The 21,004-nt window shown below is 40.5% G+C and overlaps 1 protein-coding gene across 4 annotated transcripts in view; it reads left to right on the forward strand.

Annotated features, from left to right (window-relative positions):
* The window catches only part of atp8a1 (ATPase phospholipid transporting 8A1), a 102,248-nt gene that overhangs the window by 31,705 nt on the left and 49,539 nt on the right, over positions 1-21,004 (forward strand). The window contains exons 5-16 of one of the 4 annotated variants that reach the window (XM_069694187.1): positions 207-252; positions 546-586; positions 3,138-3,211; positions 4,625-4,694; positions 4,781-4,908; positions 5,756-5,867; positions 6,277-6,448; positions 9,401-9,528; positions 10,444-10,521; positions 10,620-10,708; positions 15,316-15,360; positions 18,668-18,740. In XM_069694187.1, coding sequence (XP_069550288.1) covers positions 207-252; positions 546-586; positions 3,138-3,211; positions 4,625-4,694; positions 4,781-4,908; positions 5,756-5,867; positions 6,277-6,448; positions 9,401-9,528; positions 10,444-10,521; positions 10,620-10,708; positions 15,316-15,360; positions 18,668-18,740 — 1,056 coding nt within the window. The remainder of the gene's footprint in view (positions 1-206; positions 253-545; positions 587-3,137; positions 3,212-4,624; positions 4,695-4,780; positions 4,909-5,755; positions 5,868-6,276; positions 6,449-9,400; positions 9,529-10,443; positions 10,522-10,619; positions 10,709-15,315; positions 15,361-18,667; positions 18,741-21,004) is intronic. The other 3 variants (XM_069694188.1, XM_069694189.1, XM_069694190.1) reach the window with 3 other exon arrangements.

The following is a 21,004-nucleotide window of genomic DNA, read 5'->3' on the forward strand; positions in this document are numbered from 1 at the left end:
ACTGCAGATGTCCATCTCCCCCTCTCTCAGCGGAGTAAGTCGTGATATACAGTGTCAGCTTCTTCACTACCTTTCTGCCTATAAAATCAGAAAAGCAGAGGCTCTTGTATTCCAAGACGGTTAGAATTTGTATGATATGTTTGTTTGTGATATGCTTGACTTGACCTATGTATAATGTAGATATATTGTTCTATTTTGTCTTACAGAAACGCCACAATGCTGACAATGTTGTCAACAAAAAGGAATGTCATGGTATGGAAAACTATTTTCTTCTTCAAGGAAAACCAAATATTCTTGGTTTTACTAGAAAAGCCACTACTGTATTTGGTGTACTGCAGAAGTATTTTTTTTTATTACCAGCAAGAAAGTAGGTCTAGATAAAAACCCAATTTTCTGCATTGTAACATGGCTATAAAACATTAATACCAATGTGTGCTTTTCTAACAACTGTTTTTGTGGTCTCTTTATCTTCTTCTCTCTGTCGCCTTGGCTTCCTCTTCCTCTCTGACCGTAACTTCACCCGTCTCGCTCGTCAATCACCGCAGTACTGAGGAATGGTGCCTGGGAGATTGTGCACTGGGAGAAGGTATGAACCCACAATGTGTCACTAATGGCCATTTCAGCCAGTTCTTATTTTGTTCATCTGGAGCAGCTGACATATCATCCATTCCACAACTTTCACCACCTATTGTGCTGTTGTCATTTAGAGAAACCTCATAAACACGAGCACACACTGACATACAACACCAACACCATACCCCGCTTGTATCCAGCCTAAACTAATTAATCACGTGTTTCCATGTGGACGGTCATCAGAAGGCGATGCCGGAGGACAAAGAGCAGCTTCCTCTTTTCCCTCATAATGAAACTATTTTATTATTGTGGCTGGAGCAGTTCAGCTAAAAGCAGAGAGTGAGGAGGAAAACCACCGGGTGGTGCGGAAATTAGGTACATTTGGCCTGCTTAATAATTGGATATACAGCTTCCTCCATCAGAGGCTACAATCAGCATGTAGCAGTGCAATGTGAGCTGTATCTTTCTTCCTGCTCTGTGGGATAAAAGGCAGATAATAAGAACTTAATTATTACATGAAGTATTTGTGGATTTGTTCCTGAGAACTAGATTAACAGCAGGATATGTGTTGTGTTTGTATAAATATGTTGACATCTTAATTTCCAAGCTGATGCACAGAATTAGACATGTAATGTATTTAAATGAATACAACATCAGTTATAACAGAGAAAACTGAAATACACAACATACTAACAATACCAACAGCTGATCTGAGGTTTAGGGTGTACGTATGATTACATGAACTGCAACTACACTGGCAATAAAAATACATTGTTACTGTTGCCAAGGACATGTTTTGATTCGTGGATTGAAATCATCACAGTAGGAAGAAAACCACTGTTTTACTCGCTGGTATGTGAATGTCCCTTCCCTTCATCCACATAAAAGATCCTGTAAAAAGCCAACGTCTAAATAATTCATCCTTTTTACATCTTCATCATGCATATTATGAATCAGACTTCTGTACAAAGTTTCTGTTTGGGCTCCAAGTTTCTTTCAGGGCAACTTGAATATGGCCAAAATGATTAACTTGTGTTTTGACAAATATCTAATATTGATTATAATAAGGAAAAATGATGTCAGTCCTTATGAATTTGGCAGCAAAATTCTTCAGTTATGTGTTTTGCAATTTATGTAATCCTATTTTTTTTTTTTTTTTTTTGCTGTAATAGATTTTTTTTAAACGCTACTACTCAGTTTATCATTTTCCTCTTCTCTGATCTTTTTAAATAATAATGATCTTCTCTAATCTTCAAGTCACAAATTGTGTCTTTAATTAATTTTCTTTGCTGCCTTTTTTGTTGTTGATCCGAATTAATTTTATATTCAAACTTTATTTACAGCGTCACTCAGTGGCTAAATAAACATTAAACTTGGTGGAAATACATCGGGATTTTTGTACAGCCACGAGGAGCTGGTTTTTGTAGAAAACACACGAAAGTCTCACCAGATTTTAAGGGTGAAAGTGTGGATAAATGCTACTTTTGCTACTGAAGTCAATGAATGATGGAATACAAAGTTCAGCAGTAATGGAAAGAAGACTCCAGCTGTTTTGTCAGTGTGTCTTCTCATCAGTATTTTACCATCTTTAAATGCTTTCTGGTATTTAACCCTCTCTCTTTCCAGCTGTGACTTTTTACTCCTGATGTTGAGCTCATGTTTTCTTTTATGCTGTTTTATAGGCAACCCACAGCAGTAACCAGTTTATTTTCACAGGTTGAAACGGGCGATATTATTAGAGTAAATGGCAGTGATTTCGTTCCTGCGGATGCTGTCATTTTATCATCCAGGTATAGGAGTCCACCCTGCTGCTAGACTGTGGGGAACTTCTCCCTCTTTCTCTTCTTCTTCTTCTTGCTCTCTCTCAGCTCTCCCTAAAGAAGTCATGGTTAGATAGTACATCCAGCCAATATTGTCAAAGTGGGTTAAAAAAGAAATCTTGCTTTTGAAATGACGGGTCATACTCGTCTAAAAATAATACTTTCAAGCATTTGAATTAAATATGATCCTCTTCAGTCTGATGTAACAGCCATCAATTCCTCAGCGAGAGTTGGTGGTAATGTGATTTTTAGATTAGATTTGAACAATCATATCAACATAAACCTACCTACCTCCTTTACCTTTTCAAAAACCATTTGGACCTGCTGTAACTGCAGCCTGCAGTTTTTCTCTACCTCTGTTTTTACTTCAAATTTACAGTATATTGTTCTTCAGTTTCTAGACTGGGAAGTCCTGACTTCCTCTGCTGGCTCAGCATTCAGGCACAACCAGCAATCTCACTGTGATGTGTTTTTCCAAGTGGTTTTGTGAAAAGGAGAACAGATGACCAACCATATATCTGATCATACAGGACTGATCATTGTGCTCTTCTCATCTCCCTGAAACTGAAACGGTTGTCTCTCTCCCTTGTTATGTTTGTCTGTTTGTGTTTTTTTTTTTTTTTATCCTCTCCATTCCTTTTTTTTCTCCTCCCACTCATCCTCTACTCTTCTGCCCCCCTGTTACGAACAACTGCCACACTTTCTCTCTCTCGCCCCCTGCTGGTGTGCGGTTGCTAATATCAGGTGGCTGTTGGGGAAGTAGTCAGAGCTGCAAATGGGGATCACCTCCCGGCTGACCTCGTCATACTGTCGTCCAGGTCAGAAAACCAGCAACATTACCGACAAAACAGCAGTGGGAGAGACAGGGGCTGTGTGCAACCGGGACAACGCATTTTAGCTCTCCTGACACAAATTAGAGAGGTTTTGTTTTCCACACTTGAGGAAGGAAGGGGCCTGTGATTATTTTGGCAACATCCAGATACTGGAGTGCCACAGTCAACAAGCAGCACATTCCTTTTTCCTTATTCATACTTTTCCTCTACGTTGTGGTTTGGCAGCCAGTTTATTGGCCGTTTATGCAGTGATTTTATCCTGTTGTATTTAGTTTTACTACGTCCTGTGTATCATAGACCCTTTTAAATGTTTGGCTGAAATCTCTAAACACGAGTGAATGGACATGAAGTATTACACCACAGGAGCACATTGCATCTTTTTAGATACGTTCTTGTGGGTGTGAATATATTTTCCACATTCTTGCCCTTGTATGGCTTGTATTGCACCTTGAATGCAACAATTCAAGTAAATGTGGCACTTTTGCATGCAGTCACATTCCAAGATGAGAAGGTGAAAACCATCTTGGATTCATAGTGTCGCTAACTTCACTAACTCCACCACATGTTACTGCCATTTCTATGAGCCTACGTGGACCTCGCAATCAGTAACAAAGTAGTATTCTGCTGTTTTATGAATAGTAGAGTTTTTAGAATTCACTTCCTGGCCATCACAGGAGACTTCTGCTCACCTCCATGAAACCAAACTCACATTTGATGGCTAACAGCAGCAGATTCCAAATATCTCACTGATTGTGATCAGGCTTCAATGTCTTCGGCATGAATAAATTACTCCATTAAGAGGAGCTAACAGGCGACCCTAGCTCACCTTAACCACCGGCATGCTCTAACTCTCTGTCCCTGTGCCCAGAGTCTGTCAGAGGCCCATTTGTTTGCTTTGTTTGTTGTGCTCGGTATTCCTGCTCGCCCCACTCGGATGTTTTTTTTTATCTCGCTCTCTCTCCACTCTCTTGTCTGTCTGCAGTGTATTTTAGCTTCCCTTGAAAGACAGTTAAACTCAGGGGCAGCACCAAACAACGATGTTATATCTGTTCTAAGGAGGTTTACTGTACATTAAATGGGTAACCTCAGTAGATTATTAATGTGGTGGCCTTTTTTGCTGGCATGCAGCATCTTTGTTTGCAGTGCTCTAGTCTTCTGCTATTGTCCTGTCGTGGCCCCTTTCTCTGTCACATTTAGTTGATAATAAATCGAGACTGGTTGTAAAATTTACATTAATACTGATAGACTATTTTTTTCTATACTGTACAATATTATATCTTATTATAATAATATAAAACAGTGAACAGCTGAGGTTAGATATACTGTAATTGAATAGCAGTTTACTGATGTTTATCGTAATGCCACTCCAAATGTCCATGTCCTCTCCCTTCACAACAGTGAGCCACAGGGTATGTGCTACATTGAAACATCGAACTTGGACGGGGAAACAAACCTTAAGATCAGACAGGTCAGTGTCTCGTTTGCAACTTACCTTGCATACAATGAGGAGTAAAAAGTAACGCCGCTTTAATGCTGCTGTAATTGAACCAACAGGGTCTCCAAGTGACTGCAGACATAAAGGACATCGACAGCCTGATGCGTCTCTCTGGGCGGATGGAGTGTGAAAGCCCAAACCGCCATCTGTATGAGTTTGTCGGGAACATCCGCCTGACCGGACACAGGTGGGCTCAGTCGCAGAGCTCCATGCCTGGCTCTCTTTCCCCCTTGCTTACTCAATAGCCCATTAGCCAGTATCAGAGCCAGAATCAGTGCATTATGAGGATTTAGGGCACATTTAATCTTTCTGCTGAAGAAATAAAAGGACCTGCTTCACTGATATTTTATTGCACATTTGTTTGGAGGCTTTCCAATTGTAAAGCTGTGTTGCTGCTGTGTCATTGCTTGATTGTAGGAGTCTGGGACAATAAAGCCATCCTCAATAAATGTTGTCACCTGAAGATACATTTGGCTTTTGGAGGATTAATAGTTTTATAGGCAGTATTTTTGAATTGATTGAACTCTTTTCACAAATGGAGAATTTTTTTGCTTAGTGTGACATTGGTTGTTGGTTACTGTTAGTATTATTTAGCGATAAGGAATCAGGCAGACTTATGTTAAAGGACCAGTGTGTAGGATATAGATGGATCAATTGGAAGAAAATTAACTTAAAATTCATAAATATGTTTTCATGAGTCTATAATCACCTGAAATCAAGAATAAGGTTTTTGTATCAGGTTTCTTTAGAATGAGGTCTTAATGTCCACATAGGGTGGGGGTCCTCTTCCATGTTTTACTACCATGTATCTACAGTAACCCAGATGGGACAAACTAAACATTTACTGTATATTCTCCCACATGCTTGGAAGAGGAGGGTGAGGCGAAGGGTGTTTAGTTGGCTGCAGCCTCCCTGCTAGATGCTATTACATCCAGCACACTGCTCCTTTTAAACCTGTGGCTGTATGTAAGAGCAACACTCACTGATTTGTATTGTATTTGATGCACTAATGACAGTGATGTTTGCCACTACAGCACAGTACCACTGGGTCCAGACCAGATCCTACTGAGAGGAGCCCAGCTCAGGAACACGCAGTGGGTCCATGGTGTGGTGGTCTACACAGGACACGACACGAAGCTCATGCAGGTGCGTTACATTTGTATAGTATTTGGTATATTATTTGCAGTTACAAATAAAACATAAATAAAAAAAATCAGTCTGTCAAACTGGCAAAATGAGAAAAAAACATATTTTAAACATTTATTTTCTGCTGATTTATCTGTTTGATACCATCGTAGCTGCAGTCATACAGGTTATGCAGCCAAATCTGTAACTGTCAAATTATGCTAAACAGTATATCAAACTATATGTCAGACTGCATGTACCTGCTTCCATATCACCAAACCTTGCAATGGTTTCTCAGTATTAGTATTCACACATTTAAAAGAGTTTGGATGTATAAGTTGTATTTATTGCCATCGAATAGAAAGAGAACTCCACCATTTGTCATACTTCTTCATTTTTTACTGCAACTATCTTGTCATGTGTTTCCCAGAATTCCACACGTCCTCCTCTGAAGCTGTCCAACGTGGAGCGCATCACCAACTTTCAGATCCTGGTGTTGTTTGGCTGCCTGCTGGCCATCTCTCTAGTCTGCTCCATTGGCCAAACCATCTGGAAGTACCAATATGGCAATGATGCCTGGTACATGGATCTCAACTGTAAGAGTCTCGACAGCCCACGCGGCTCATCTTATTCCACATATTTTGTCTCACTTGTTCATATCAGCTTATTTCTTTGTCATTTTGAGTTCTTTGATGCTGGTATGTGTCGTGTCGTTTTTATGTTGCCTCAGTTAAACTATGTTTCGCATTACAAGTGAAATATGTGGCAATGTGGGAATAAGTGAATTCCCTGTTAAAGAAAAGACAGTGACATGCATAAATGTGTTGTGAATGAGTCTGATTGAAAAAGAAATGGTTGAATATCACTGCGCTGCTGTACTTTTTGGTTCCTTTCTAATGTTCTGTTTGATTTTGTTGTTTTCTTTGTTGTCGTTTTTTTAACAGCTCCAGGTAACAACCATTTAAAAGCCTTGGCCATCCGTGAATGACCCTCCCTTACTAACCCCTTACTGAAGCTCTGCCTTTGCTAAGCAAATGAAGCCCCCCTACCCTCGCCCCCTATATGGTTGCCCTACTTTGTATGGGCCCATGCCATGGACAAGCACATACCAGGGATCCAACAATAGGTTTTTCCCTTCAAGCTCTCTTATACCTTCGTCTAGTTATTTTCAGTGCCTGATGCAAACAGTGTCTCACTTTTCCTCCATTTTTTTTTGTGCCACGTTAAACGCTTTGCAGTTTCCAAGCTTCAGACCGTCATTTTTTTTTTTTTTCCCCCTCATTTTTCTACAAGAAAATGAATAGCAGCATTTACTTTGACTGCAAGGGAGATGAGGTTGTGCTCGGGAAGCTTTTCATAGCAGGAGGCTTGTACGTGTTTATTGCTAGAACACAACATGTGATGCAACCCGAGGGGCAACGGCTGACATTTTCTAAATGCCTCTGCTGCCGCCTTTTCTTGTGTGGATTTTTCAAAGGACAGAGAGGGGAGGGGGAGAGGTGCAAACCCGCGTAGTTCTTACATGCATTCTCAAACCATTATAGTAAACATTAGAAGTTACAGACATTAATGCAATACAAAATATGGGCTGCTCAGTTTCTGACAGTTGGTCTGTTGTGATGAAGCTCTGAACCTGGTATGCAAAGTGATTATCGTGACACTCTGGCCATTACTCTGTATCCTGATAGGCCTGTGTAGGAGAGGTTGTGCCCTGGTCAATTTAAGCTTGCATTACGACGTACACTGTCCCTTTAGATAAGGCGTTGGCATTGGCTTCTATTGATTTTGTGAGGGTTTTAATATTGTCCTCGGTGGCATTAAAGCCCACATCTAAAAGACCGCATATCAAACTGACGAGGGGAGTGTAAGTCATAAAGCAAGTGTCCATCTTGAGACTGATTTTACTTCCATAGGGAGTTGTTGAGACTCTGTCCAGTGCACATTATCCAACCTGTGACAAAAGAGAGAGGTGGGGAGATTGTCATGACTTCAACATCCAGATTACTCACATCGCTTTGTTTTTTCTAAATTATTGTAACTTCACTCACTCATCAACATTTGGATGATGCAGGCAGGGACTGAAGAGTCGATGTTAGCCCAACACACATCATGCCGGCTCATATCCTGTGACTATGCATGTCTGGTGATGAATGAATTTGACTTTGACCTGTCACAAAGTGCTGACACTGGTCATTGCAATAAGCCTATACTGTATGTTGTGACAGCTTAACTGGTGCAGGCTTTGAGAGGAAGAAACTTACTGTTATTTGTTTTGCTTTCATGTCACTGTTCAGTTTGTTTATTTTAGGTTGTGTACAATATTTAGCACCGTATCACTGAATTTATACAGACTATCACTGCAAACTGTTGCTGTCTCAACTGACAGCCTGGTAAACGTTTCTTTGTCCCACTTCTGCTTTTAGCATGTTGAGGTTTTCTCACCCAAATGTAGACGTGCCGTGTGAAACCAGTGAAAAGCTCACTCAGAAAAAAGAAGTGAAACAATGTACAGTCAACCTGCTGTGAATGAATTATTAGAAATATTTGTATGTTCATTTGCTTGAATATACACAGTTAGAACATCTTATTTTCACATGACTATTACATGCCATTGAGCAGTTGTGTGGCTTGTGCATGTCCTGGTTTGCTCTGGTTTGATTGCTTTAATGACTTCCTAATGACTCTCTGCTGGTCCAATCCAGAATCACTCTCCCATCTGATAGCAGCATTTCTGCGTAACATAATGAGTGAAATGAGGTGATGTAGTGATCATCATTAACACCCAAACTTTTTTGCTGACATAATCCACCCACTCTTTTCCACTTCTTGTTGGTTGCGAATGTGCTATGGACTGAGTCTCCCTCCTTTGTCTTGAGAGCATCCGATACGTTTGTCTTCCCCCCCACTTCTGAAAAAGTGTTCCCTCCTATATGTGTTGTTGTAGCAGTAGCTTCCATTCTGCCACCTTCTTTGTGCCACTCAGTCTTTTGTTTTGCAATCGTTCTGTCATGGGGAAGGGTCTGGCCCTCTCAACCGCAATGCTAAGATCAAGGCTTGGGTTGAGGAAGGTAACATTTGCACCTCCTGCAAGCTGAGGAAAGGTAAATCTCACCCCTCCTGTTTTCATGTTTGGTGTCAGTGGGTTTACATGTTGATCATTGCCAATTTGTTTGGGGCTTTCTGGGGACCAGCATCATTTTGCATAGTGCTTTGTGGAATTCATTGCCTGGATCATGCTGGATGCCAAGGCTGCTGCTGTGACACTAATGACATTTTGAGATACTTCAGTCCCTGTTCGCTACCTTGAATCTTTGGGACATTAAATTGGATTGCTAATCGGTTGAGCTGTAAGAGGATGAGGTTGGGTGGAAGAAATGGTTAATTCCAGCTAATGCACGATATTAGCCCAAAACATTTTTCTGGATTGGGATAATGTTGATCATTGGCTGGAAGAAGCTTTGGGCATTTTAATTGAACTAACTGATGTTTACCAACCAGCACTGATGAGTCTCCTGTGTATCACTTCCCTCTGTCCAACACTCGTCCCCTGATAGATGGCGGGGCAGCTAACTTTGGCCTCAACTTCCTCACCTTCATTATCCTGTTCAACAACCTGATCCCCATCAGTCTCCTGGTCACACTGGAGGTTATCAAGTTCATCCAAGCCTTTTTCATCAACTGGGTGAGTAAAACCATGTCAATGAACAGAACTCCAAATATGAGATAAATGGACTATTTTCTTGATAGATGAGACTTTTATAAAAGGAAACTAACTTTTAGATGCGCCCTTTAGATTCACCTCCATGCATGGCATAACACAAGAAGACACTGTAAATAAACAGTTTACAGTTTCAAGTTATTCATTTATTTAATTTAAAATCTATAAAAACCAACTGTGCACTACCTGCCCAGCACCAAACAGAAGACAGTTTGTGAAATGTGGGGAACATAAATGAGCATTTAGCAGTTTAAGAACCAGATATTTTCCTCATGAGGGAGTAGAGACCAAAACAGAACTAAAAGGAAAGTGAACATTGAGCTTAAACTTGTCAAGTCGACACCAATGTGACTCCAAATGAATGTTAATGTTGCCATGTATCTGCCGTTGTTAGATAAAAACATTTTCCATTTCCATGTTCCATATCTAAATTACTTTCATGGATATGTGTTGATATCTGTAAAGACTACTGGAAAGCCAAAATGCATAAAAGGTGATACAAAGCATTTGATTTGACACCTTGAATAATGCACTTTTTACTGTATATCCTAAGTAACTAGGTCAAACTCACCAAATATCTCAGCTGAGGAATCATACAGGTTTTTTTGCCCACAGTTATTCTGAGTCTTTATTCATACAATTTTAAATGAATCCCTGGCAATTAATTTTTTAGCAACATTTAGGGTGTTCTCAGTTGGTCTCTTTTCTCACAGCTCCAGTTGGTTCGGTATTTTCTTTGGACTAAAGTGAAGTTTTTCTTTTTTCTTTTTACTTTCACCACTGATCAGAAATGTACTTTGTTGAAAATGTATGTTATTACCAGGAAAGTTGGTTTATTTAATGAAGTTACACTTAAAGTTCTACTCTGATTGGTTTCAGGACACCGATATGCTCTATGAGCCCACAAACACACCTGCCATGGCCCGCACCTCCAATCTGAATGAAGAATTAGGCCAGGTAAACAATGCAAATATTATTATATAATAAATATAAATCCATCTCTTGTTTAAAATAAAGTATATACTTATGAAGTTTTATTTTGTGGTTTTCTACAGGTGAAATACATTTTCTCTGACAAGACAGGAACCCTGACCTGTAACGTGATGCAGTTCAAGAAGTGCACCATCGCTGGTGTGGCCTATGGGTATGTTTCGTTGCCCCCCCTTTTAAAATGTTTTCCCTGTCTCCCTCCTCGCATCCTCTGCCCCCATCACCTTCATTAAATGCCGAGTGTGCACCATAGTACATCTGGCGTTTCTCTCTTCTCCCTTGCCTTCTCATTAGCAGCTGCATCAGTGCTCTTCTCAACATAAACTATAAATAACAGGCGGACAGACATTTGCAAGCGAAGGCACTTTACACTCTCCTTCGCAGGCTTTCGTCCATCATTTGTCACGTTGGAGGTGTTTGTGAAAACTGGCTGTCCAGTATTTTGTTCGTGTGGTCCGGAGCTTGACAGTGTTTTGACACAAATTGGTAATAAACAGTTTCCGATTGGAAACACTGGGATTTAGCCAAAATTCATAGTCCACATATTTGCTTTATTTTCCCTCAGCTCTACTGACATAAAAGCATATTCATTTAACATTTCATTAAATCAGCCTTAAATGCTTTTTCCTTTTTCCCTCTCCCTTCTTATTACATTTTTGTGCATAGATAATTAGCCTCGGTGGATGCAAAACAAGTGGGAGAGCAGAGTGTCTTTACAGAACCAAAACAAGTGCAGGCGTGACAGTACATGATTAATCCCATTAGGATTCAATTAAAGGCATGATTGACGAAGTGCAGACTGAAGGACAAAAGGCAGTATTTTATCTGGAGTTCTCTGAATTCAATCTTTCATCCGGTTGTGATTACAAGCCAAGTGATTGTCGGTCAACAATCTTAAGTCACATCAAGTAGTTATGATGCGACACCTGATGTTTAATTTTTAACTACTGCTGATGCTGATTAATGAGACAGATGTGTTTTCTTTGTGCTACACAATGTCTTTTCTTTTTTTCTTGTCTTTTTAACGGTTATTTAATTGGGTCAATCTTGCTGGTCATCAGGGACCAACACTCTTCCCTTCAAAGACTGAAGTTAGGCAGCAGTCTGTCCTTCCTTCATTCCAAGTAAAGATGTTTTTCTTTGATTCTCTGAAATGAGGACTCCCACTAATGCAACTGATAAATATGGATGAGTGTTTCATAGCAGGAGGGAAGAAGGCAGGTTCTAATGAGGCGAGGCTGTTTTGATGATTCCATCGTTATGACCCTCTCTTCCTCTTCTGAGTTTCCAAGATAAGAGTTTGGAGGTTCATAAACTGTTTACAGTACAGGTCATTGTACTGTAAAACAATCCTGCAGACGTTTACAATGTTAACTGTAACATTAATATAAACCATTCTAATGCTGCAACTATGTCCATCCAAACCATCCATCCATCCATCCATTATCTATACCCGCTTTATCCTGAACAGGGTCACGGGGGGGGGGCTGGAGCCTATCCCAGCTCACATTGGTCGAAGGCAGGGTTCACCCTGTACAGGTCGCCAGTCCATCACAGGGCCACATAGAGACAGACGGAAACAAAGACCATTCACGTTCACACATAAGGGCAATTTGTAGAACCATCAGTTAACCTTAGGTGCATGTTTTTTGGTGGTGGGAGGAAGCTGGAGTACCCGGAGAGAACCCACGCAGGCACACGGAGAACATGCAAACTCCGCAAACAAAGGCCCAGGCCCGAATTTGAACCCAGAACCTTTTTGCTGTGAGGCAACAATGCTAACCACTGCACCCACCCAAACCGATTGGTTTAATTTAATTTTGTATATACTGTATATTCAAATTATTTTAATGAAAGGGAACTGAACATGTCACTGCAGAAACACTTTACATTATTTCAGTGCATATTACATTGCATTGAATTACCATAGTCTCACAATCTAAATATCTCTTACCTCGCTGCTGTCGTCACAGAGCATAAATGTGTCTGCAGGTTTGTTTTGGTGGTTTTTGTTGTTTTGTTTTTGTAGTCTTTTCTGATTCCAAACATTATTTTGCCACCTGAGCTAGCGGCACATCACATTTTAGTACCTGTCAGTATTTTGGGGTGTTTTTGCTAGTTCATACTGTGTGTGCACCTGCGGTGCGGGTGCGTTGGTCTTACAATGAGCTGTGGTCAGACGCATTGTTGGTGCATTTCTATCTTGAGGCAGCAGAAGGCAATTGTGTGATTAACCAACAAAAACCTGGTCTTAAGTCACTAGTGCAGCATTTTACTGATATTTGAATGGTGCATTGTTAAGATTGTAATATGTGCTCAATGCACATATTACAATCTTAACTTAGTCTGCTGTTTCACACACAGGGACATGCAACAGCACACAAACAGGCACACAATTAAAAATAAAAAAGACTACAACATGAAAGATTATTATTGATCTGCGCAATCTGTACAAAAGCAGATGTGTTTTCCCTAAAGCGTTCTTTTCCTGGCATATCTGCCATTATAATAGCAATCTGAAATAGTGGAAGTGTACCTAGTTTATAAAAGGAATGAGAGATGACACTCTGATTGGTTTATTTCACATTGCGGCCAAAACACACTTAATTAATTAAGAGACTAAGTACAACCGTTTTGATCCATGTATCTTACTTTGCACAGACTATCTGCTGTTAAACTACCAAACGTGGGTTTGGGTATATCAATGCCAAGATGATTAAATCGGTTTGAGATTCTAGTATATACAATGATATAAACATGTAACGCATTCATCATTGTTTTATCTACCCATCAGTGAAAGAGCTTGAGAAGCTTGAATCTCTTAGCACATTGTTATATACAGTTTGATAACTCATTACCTCCTTCCTGTTCCCATCATTGAGGCATTCAGCCGTCTAAGTAGTCAGGAGGCAGATATTGTTTAATTAAACTTTAAAATGCTGGAATTAACATACTTGAAGGCTTTTTTTAACACTTCATTTTAGAATAATAATTTTTGCCTCTACGTCAGGAAGCGGTTTATAATCTTGTGAGAAAAATTAGCTTGTTTGAGTAGAAACAAAGATAAAAGATGGCATGTTTTTATACAAATGAATGAACAAGCATGTGCATAATACTTACTCTGTAGCGTGACTTGTAATTTGGTGCCGGCACACACACACAAAGCCCCCCTGACACTGCCGCCTGCATGTGTTCCTCACCACAAATTAAGTGCTGCTGTAATTAATAAAGCCATCCCCAAGGGTGAAGACATTAATTAATTCCACTGGATTGGAGTCCAAATCTGAAGGAGAGATACTGTAGGTTAGAGAGGCTCCCAGAATCCTCCTGGGTGTTATTCGTTCAGACTAGAGAGAGCACATATTTTTTACATGCTCTCAAATGACAAAAATATGTCTTGATTTATTATTATTTTAATAGCACCGACTTCTCTAGGAGTTCAGTCATTGTTGGGTGTGTCCCAGTGGATGTGCGCATCAGATGTAGTTGTAACATATGTGCAATACTGTACATTAGCTGCTATGCAGACATAGTTTGCTGTTAACGCAAATAATTCCAGTGTTGACAGAAGGTGGAAGAGCGAACGGCTCACAGTATGAATCAAACTGAGCCTGAATCAAATGGAGAACCGTAATGTTCAGTGGAGCACGTCGTCTGGTTGGCTACACTCCGTACACTTAACAAAATCCTGCGCTGCAGTTAGTCCGCCAGAGCAGAGATGTCAAAATAATTTGGTGCCTCAATTTTGAGTTGAGTGCTCTCTGACCACATTTAGTTTCTAACGTTGTTGTTTTTAACGCTGCATTCACTGGTGACCACGAACATATCCACAAAATGCTAACAGACATGTTGCAGCTGTTGCACTGTTACAGCTTCTTACAGCTGTTACAGCTGCAAAGACATGCTCCCGCTATTAAAATACAAAACATTCGTAATGATCCTAAACTGATATTTCGTTGAATTTTCTCTTGAAACACAATGTCCTCAGCGCAGTATAAACCGTCTAATGTACTATAATCAAATTATACTGAGATATATATACATAATTGTCCAGACATCTTATGTGCATCCAGTTATTATATTATCAGCCTCACAATGCGTCCGTTGAACTATGATGACTTTTGTTCCTCCTTCGGTTGAGGTTAGGTTAGGTTAGGTTAGGTTAGGTTAGGTTAGGTAGGTTAGGTAGTTACTTTATTAATCCCCGAGGGGAATTTTTTTTAATTTTTTTAATTTAATTTTAGGTTCACTAAAATGTTACTGGCAAAAATTATATTTATCCTTAGAGTCATCGCAATTGTTATTACACCTTATTACATTGCGAATTGTAAAACCTGAAACCTGTCTGGTAAAAATCTAATTTCTTAGCACTTTAGCTTTTGCAAAGAATAAACAAACAAGATATAATATGAGAAGATATAGGATGGTTTTTTTTCTTACCTGTGGACAGAGATAGAAATAAATAAATCTTGAAATAAATATATATCTATGCTATGCTAGGCTAACTGACTGCTCCAAGTATGTAGCTCTCAGCAATAACCTTAATATTTTATATGAATATCCCTTTCGAGAAAAAGAGAGCCTGCTGTAATCACTGCTGTCAACCTAACCCCAGCACCTTAGCTGCAGCCCCTCCTCGCATCTGACCAATCACACTAACTCTTAACAATCCCATTTTTTACTCTACACCTTGCGTATTGCACATTCACAGAACATGTTAACGAACACGATGCTTTTTGTTCTCCACCTTCGCTCCAACAGTCACGTCCCTGAGGCTGAGGAGGGTAGTTTTGCAGAGGATGACTGGTAAGACGATGGGTGTTCAATGCTGGTCGTTTTCTTTCCCGCTTCTGTGATGTATTGGTGCTGCCTTGCCTTGTGAAAATTGTGACTTTGAACACAATACCTCAGTGTGTGTTTGTTTTTCTTTGTGTGTTCAGTACACATGGGACGTGTTGTATGTGACTGTGGCTTTTGAATCTCTGTATATATCTGTTTAAGCGAAGGAATATCTTGAATCGAGTCGTTATTATGTATACTTATGGCTCAGTATCTGGTTTGATAGACCAAGCCTTCCAGCGTTTACTGTATGTTGTGTTGAAGCTGAAGCGGTGCAGCTCACTCCCCTGTTCTCCAGTAAACATCAAACTAACTTTGGAGATGGTAGCTACACACCCACTTATTCTCTCTCTTTTCCCACACAAGCACACACACGAAAACACAATGCGCACACACTCTTGCACGGTCCTACTTCTGAGATCCATCTGCTACAGTGGTGAGATCTGCAGTAACAGCATGGGTGTGTCTCATCCATTTTGCATGGGGGATTGGAGCCTGTTTGTTAATGCCTATTATGCCAAAATGTTGAGTCTTGCTGCTTTAAAAGATGTTGGCAGCTTCCATGAAAGCATGTCTCTTTATATTGCTATTTTTCCTCCACTGAAACAACTGATTTAGATGCTTTATTTATACACATGATATGTTAGAGATACAGAAACAGCAGAAATATTAATTAGTGTGTTTTGTTCTTAATGGATTTAAAAAACAACAACAAGCAAAACGAGTGCTGAATATGTCTTATTCTTCTGGTTTCTTTTTAAAATCTATTTAAATTAATGTCATTTTAAAATATGGCTTATGAGTCCAGAGTCAAACCCTGTAGAAGTTCTTTGATATCGCTGATGGAGCTCGCTTATAAGTTTATTATTTCCTCCCTCTAACGGGAACAGGACAGTCTGATGTGTCACAGGTTCGATCTGGAACTGGTCCCTGGTTATTGACTGTGAAGAGCCAGCACCCTTGTTCCCATAGTGACAGGACCTCTGTATGCCGGCAGATAATCGATAGCCATCTGTCCTCACCCAGCCTCGTGCCCCACAAATTTCATTTCAAGGCAATCGATGTGGAGAGCTACACTACTGCCGCTGTAAAAAAAAATGTTGTAGGGCTTCCTTCCACAGAAACATTATTAATTACACAAAAAATAACATGTTGAGTGTTTGCGGGAGAATTTGTACATGTTTTTGTATCACATATGAACATATAAGGTGGCTTAGTAGCTTGTATCCATGCATTTGGAAATTTGGATCTGACCTACCACAGTTTTACAGTATATGATACGAAACTTAAAGCTATTTAGTTGAAAAATCCGACCTGCCTGGTTATGTACGCAGAGCATTTAGTAATGCAGATTGTTTTCCAATTTCTCCGTGACATGCAGTATTTTAATCAAGCCTGTAGGTGTGATAAATCTCTCTGATCTCAAGTGCATCTATGTTGGTGTAACACAATATCGACTCCAGCCTTGCTGTTTAATTGCATTGCTGACTTTTTCCTATTATTCCTTCCCTGCAAACCTCTATTTTCTGTGCAGTAGATGGGAATATTACTGGCACGGCCGGCTGGTCGGGTCTCGGGGGATCTGAACAGCGTATCCTGCGGGATCAGAAAGACTTATGGTCACTAATGGCAGCCTCAGTTACATTTCTATCAAACCCCAATGCCATGAACAAAGCTGCTGTCTGCCTGATCACAGAATCATGAATTGATCTCTGCTGGACAGCCAGCGAGCGGCTGGTGGCTACTTACAAAACTGCTGCCCTAAATCGCTGTTACAGGCCTAAAAAAAAACAAAAAACCTTTTTATTACCGAAAATCATCCGCAATCCAAATTACTTTTTTTCCAGCTTAGCATGACTTTCTGTTGTCGATGAAAGATGTGTAGTTGGTGCCTTATACCTATCACATTTCTCGATATTGAATTGTTCTGCATTTTGCCAGAAATAAAAAAACAAAAGTATTCCTGGTACAAGTATGAGACTAATTGTGTTTCCAGTAATTTCTTAGGGTTGGCTTTGATTAGTGTATGAGTAATGTGGTGTTTTTTTGCTGCCAGAAATTCAGCCTGTGTGCTGTTCCTGTAAGCCGTTCCTCACGCATTGTTTAATTTCTAAAGCAAAAGGGGGAACACCATTTATTATTTATGGAAATGACTGGAGTGAATATGATATATAAACGGGATAATGAATAAATGTATGAGCGTGAAATCTTTGTGCATTGTGAAATAATAATGTCCCATTTCAGGACATTGCTCTCTCTAAGGATGATCTGCTTCTGCCAGCATGGACAGATTCCCAAACAGTCACACTGTACATTACATCACTGAAGCTCAGGGGAGCAGCATTTGCATTCTGTCTGCATTGTGGTTAACACTTTATTCTGCAAATGTCAATACCGTTGGCACACAGTACTGTGTTAGCACAACAGCATGTGTTTCGTGCTGCCAATCTTGGTGCGAATTAGTTTGATCTAAAGCTGAAAAGATGAGTTAGTTAACAAGAACAAATTTAATTAAATAAATAATAATAAAAAACAAAACAGTAGAAACCTAAGCTCTTTGCATAAGATTTATGTAGGTATCCAAGTAAGTGCCCGCTGAGTATATTTTGATGGTTGTCTTTTTTCAACAATTTCTTAACTTTGATTAGTTCTAGCTTCCCCAGTGAATTTTTCCTTTTCAATATTTGATTTTACACGGACTATTTTGGGGGTTTTGGGCTGTTGCTCAGATAAAAGAAACCATTTGAACATGTCACGGGTGCCTCTGTGAAATTATAATGGGTGTTTATCACAACATTTTATATTCAAAACAAGTACAGTAGAAGTAGACTGAATGACGATGATAGTAATAATTACATGTAGTTGCAACCTTAGTTTCATTTTTAAATCAAAGCAAGAATAAATTGTGCCAGTACTTAATTTAACATTTAAATATACCTACCAGACTGTACAGCAGCAATCAATCATGTAATTTATATATGGACTGAACCAGGCTCCCGTTGAGAGCAGTATACATGTATATTTGCTCCGAAGAGACACTTTGGTCATGTTCTTATTTAGAAAAGCTGTTACTAGTTAACTTTTAAGTTAACTACTCTCTTTGCTATAATATCCGTGGTCGTCAGAATATATTCTGTTCTTGATGCAAATTCGTTCTTTCCTCGTCCAGTCTGTCAGGACAGCATGTCCTACTTGGCTGCTCGTGTTGTGTCGGGGTGCTATCAAGTAGTCCAGTGTGCTGTGTTGTTTTGACTTCTCCATCTCCTCTTTCCAGGCACAGCACACAGTCATCAGAAGAGGCAGGATTTAATGACCCGAGCTTGCTGGAAAACTGCCAAAGTAATCACGTAAGTAATGTCAGGGTTCCCCGTCGCATGCCTGCAGTGACGGCTGCTGTTTAGGATGAAATTAAGAAGGATTTTGGATCTAATTGTGTGCGGTTGTGTAATATCGTCCTGCAATTTCAACCAGACTGTTTTAGCTCCTATGTTGTGTCATAAAAAATGGTGAAACGTCTCTGATGCTTCATAACAGACGATGACAAAATTAGAGACCGTTGGACTTAATTGTCTTTAATATCAGTTTATTAAAACCATACTTAGGGGAGGATTACCGTTTTTTTTCCCCCAACAAGGCACTATAAACGAAGGCGGACAAACACTCTCATTAGTTGATTCCGACACGATCAAAACATGCTTCATCCACGGTGAGACACTCAGGAGACCACAGATGGAACAATAAAACGATCTCTCTCAAAACACACACTATCACATGAATCCGTGGTCTTTTATGGGACTTAAGAGGGAGCGGTAATGGCCACCTGTAGTCCTGAAATAGATGGAGCCTGTGATTGATTGGCTGTTTGAGTCACTCAGCTGCGGAGCGGCGTGGGGGAGGCAGAATGTCACATCTAATTACGTACAGTAGTACCGCCCAGGGAAAGTAGTAATCCCACTGTGATGTTTGCTTTGTTATGACAGCAGAATCTCTCCACACATTGAGTTTGTCTGAGATCTGCTTTAGCTTCATATTGATAGCCCCTCGCCCGCTGCTAATGATGGTGCACAACAAACCGGTGTTTGGAAACTGCAGTCTCTCTGCACGTTTGGTAATGATTCTGCTTATGATGAATCTATTGGGCTGTGGTTGTACTAATGCTTTGTTTATGGCGGATGTCTCAATATGAGTCACAGTTCTTCCCGCTTCATATTTTTTCAACATAAATCACTTTCTGATACACAAGACGACTGTTGTGCCTCCGTTTTTTTTGTATATTTGAACAAATGTCCCGGCAGATGTGCCCGGTCAGCTGTTTCCAGTCTTTATGCTAAGCTAACAAGTCTGAGCTAAAAGGCGTTTAAGCTGATTTTCCCAACTATTCCTTTCATTCTGCGAGAGAAAGTTTCTTTTATGGCGTTGTCTCGAACCTTTAGAACTTGAGTTCAGTTAATACGCCACCGATACGCCGCTCTCACTTACACAGCGCCGTTTAAACGCCGCCTAACACCTGACGCTGTCACAGGACAAACCCGTCGTCGTTACCGCCGTCAGGATGCTTCTGACTTAAACATCGCTAATCCTGATCATTAACAACAGTTTTGCGTGGCTGCGGGCTGTTTGTAGGAGTAATGTTGATACACTGTTGAGGGGGACGGCAGACTGGAGGAGAGGGGAATTAACAGTGCTGACAAAAATAAACATCCCCTCTGGTGCTTTTCGCGTTCTCTTGAGTCACTGGACATGTTCTCCGCCTGCAGAGTTTCAGCAGCCTTCGTGGGTGTTTGGTTGCTCACTCGCCCGGGCTCCCTGCTTCATTGTCTCTTGACCCTTCAACTTTTTTTTTTTCCACACTGGCCACGTCTGAAGTAATGAGCGTCTGTCACTTGCCGTGACACAGGTTACCCGGAGAGCCGGTGGCGGGTGATCGCTGGCAGCACGGACGGCGCGGTATTAGCTGTCGCATCTAATTGCGCCGTCAGAGCAAAGTTCGGATGGGCCGCACTCTCTGCCTGGGTTACCGCCACCCGACATAACCCCGAGCTTAAAGGAGTAGCTTGACACTTTTGCAAATATGTTCACTGACTTACTGAACTTAAGTTCATGTCCGTTTAATGTGAAACCGGAGCCAGGGGACACTTAGCTTAGCATAACGAAAGCAGGGGTGCAGCTCGCCCCAAGCTGCTGTATTTCTAAGGGTATAAAATCCATCTACCAAGCTCACTGATTAAGTCGTGATATTGAATTTAACAAATATATTGTGTCAACACAACAAGTTGTGGTTTTATGATGGTTTATTCCTGGAGTCTTGTCATCATTGTTGGTTTGCCAGGCTAAAAAAAACAGGACAAGCTTTATGTCTACCACCATCCTTTAAAGTACATTTGACTGCAACACATCTACTAACCTTAATCCCAAAGCCAAGTCTAAACCCCCTAAATAGACCCTTAAAGAGGAGAGTGGCCAAAAAGTCAGCACTCTTGGGATCTAAAACTCAAGCGCACGCATACGTACACACGCAGGCGGGCGCGCACCCTTACATGTCCTTCAGAGGATACCTGTCAAGCCCAGACCAGATTAGCATGCTGCCAGGAGGCAGAAGGGACTCTCGCAG

The sequence above is a fragment of the Brachyistius frenatus genome, unplaced genomic scaffold (assembly GCF_029030835.1).
Source record: "Brachyistius frenatus isolate BFR_SWC_R1_liver_20210118 unplaced genomic scaffold, ASM2903083v1 Contig_17, whole genome shotgun sequence".
Lineage (NCBI taxonomy): Eukaryota > Metazoa > Chordata > Actinopteri > Embiotocidae > Brachyistius > Brachyistius frenatus.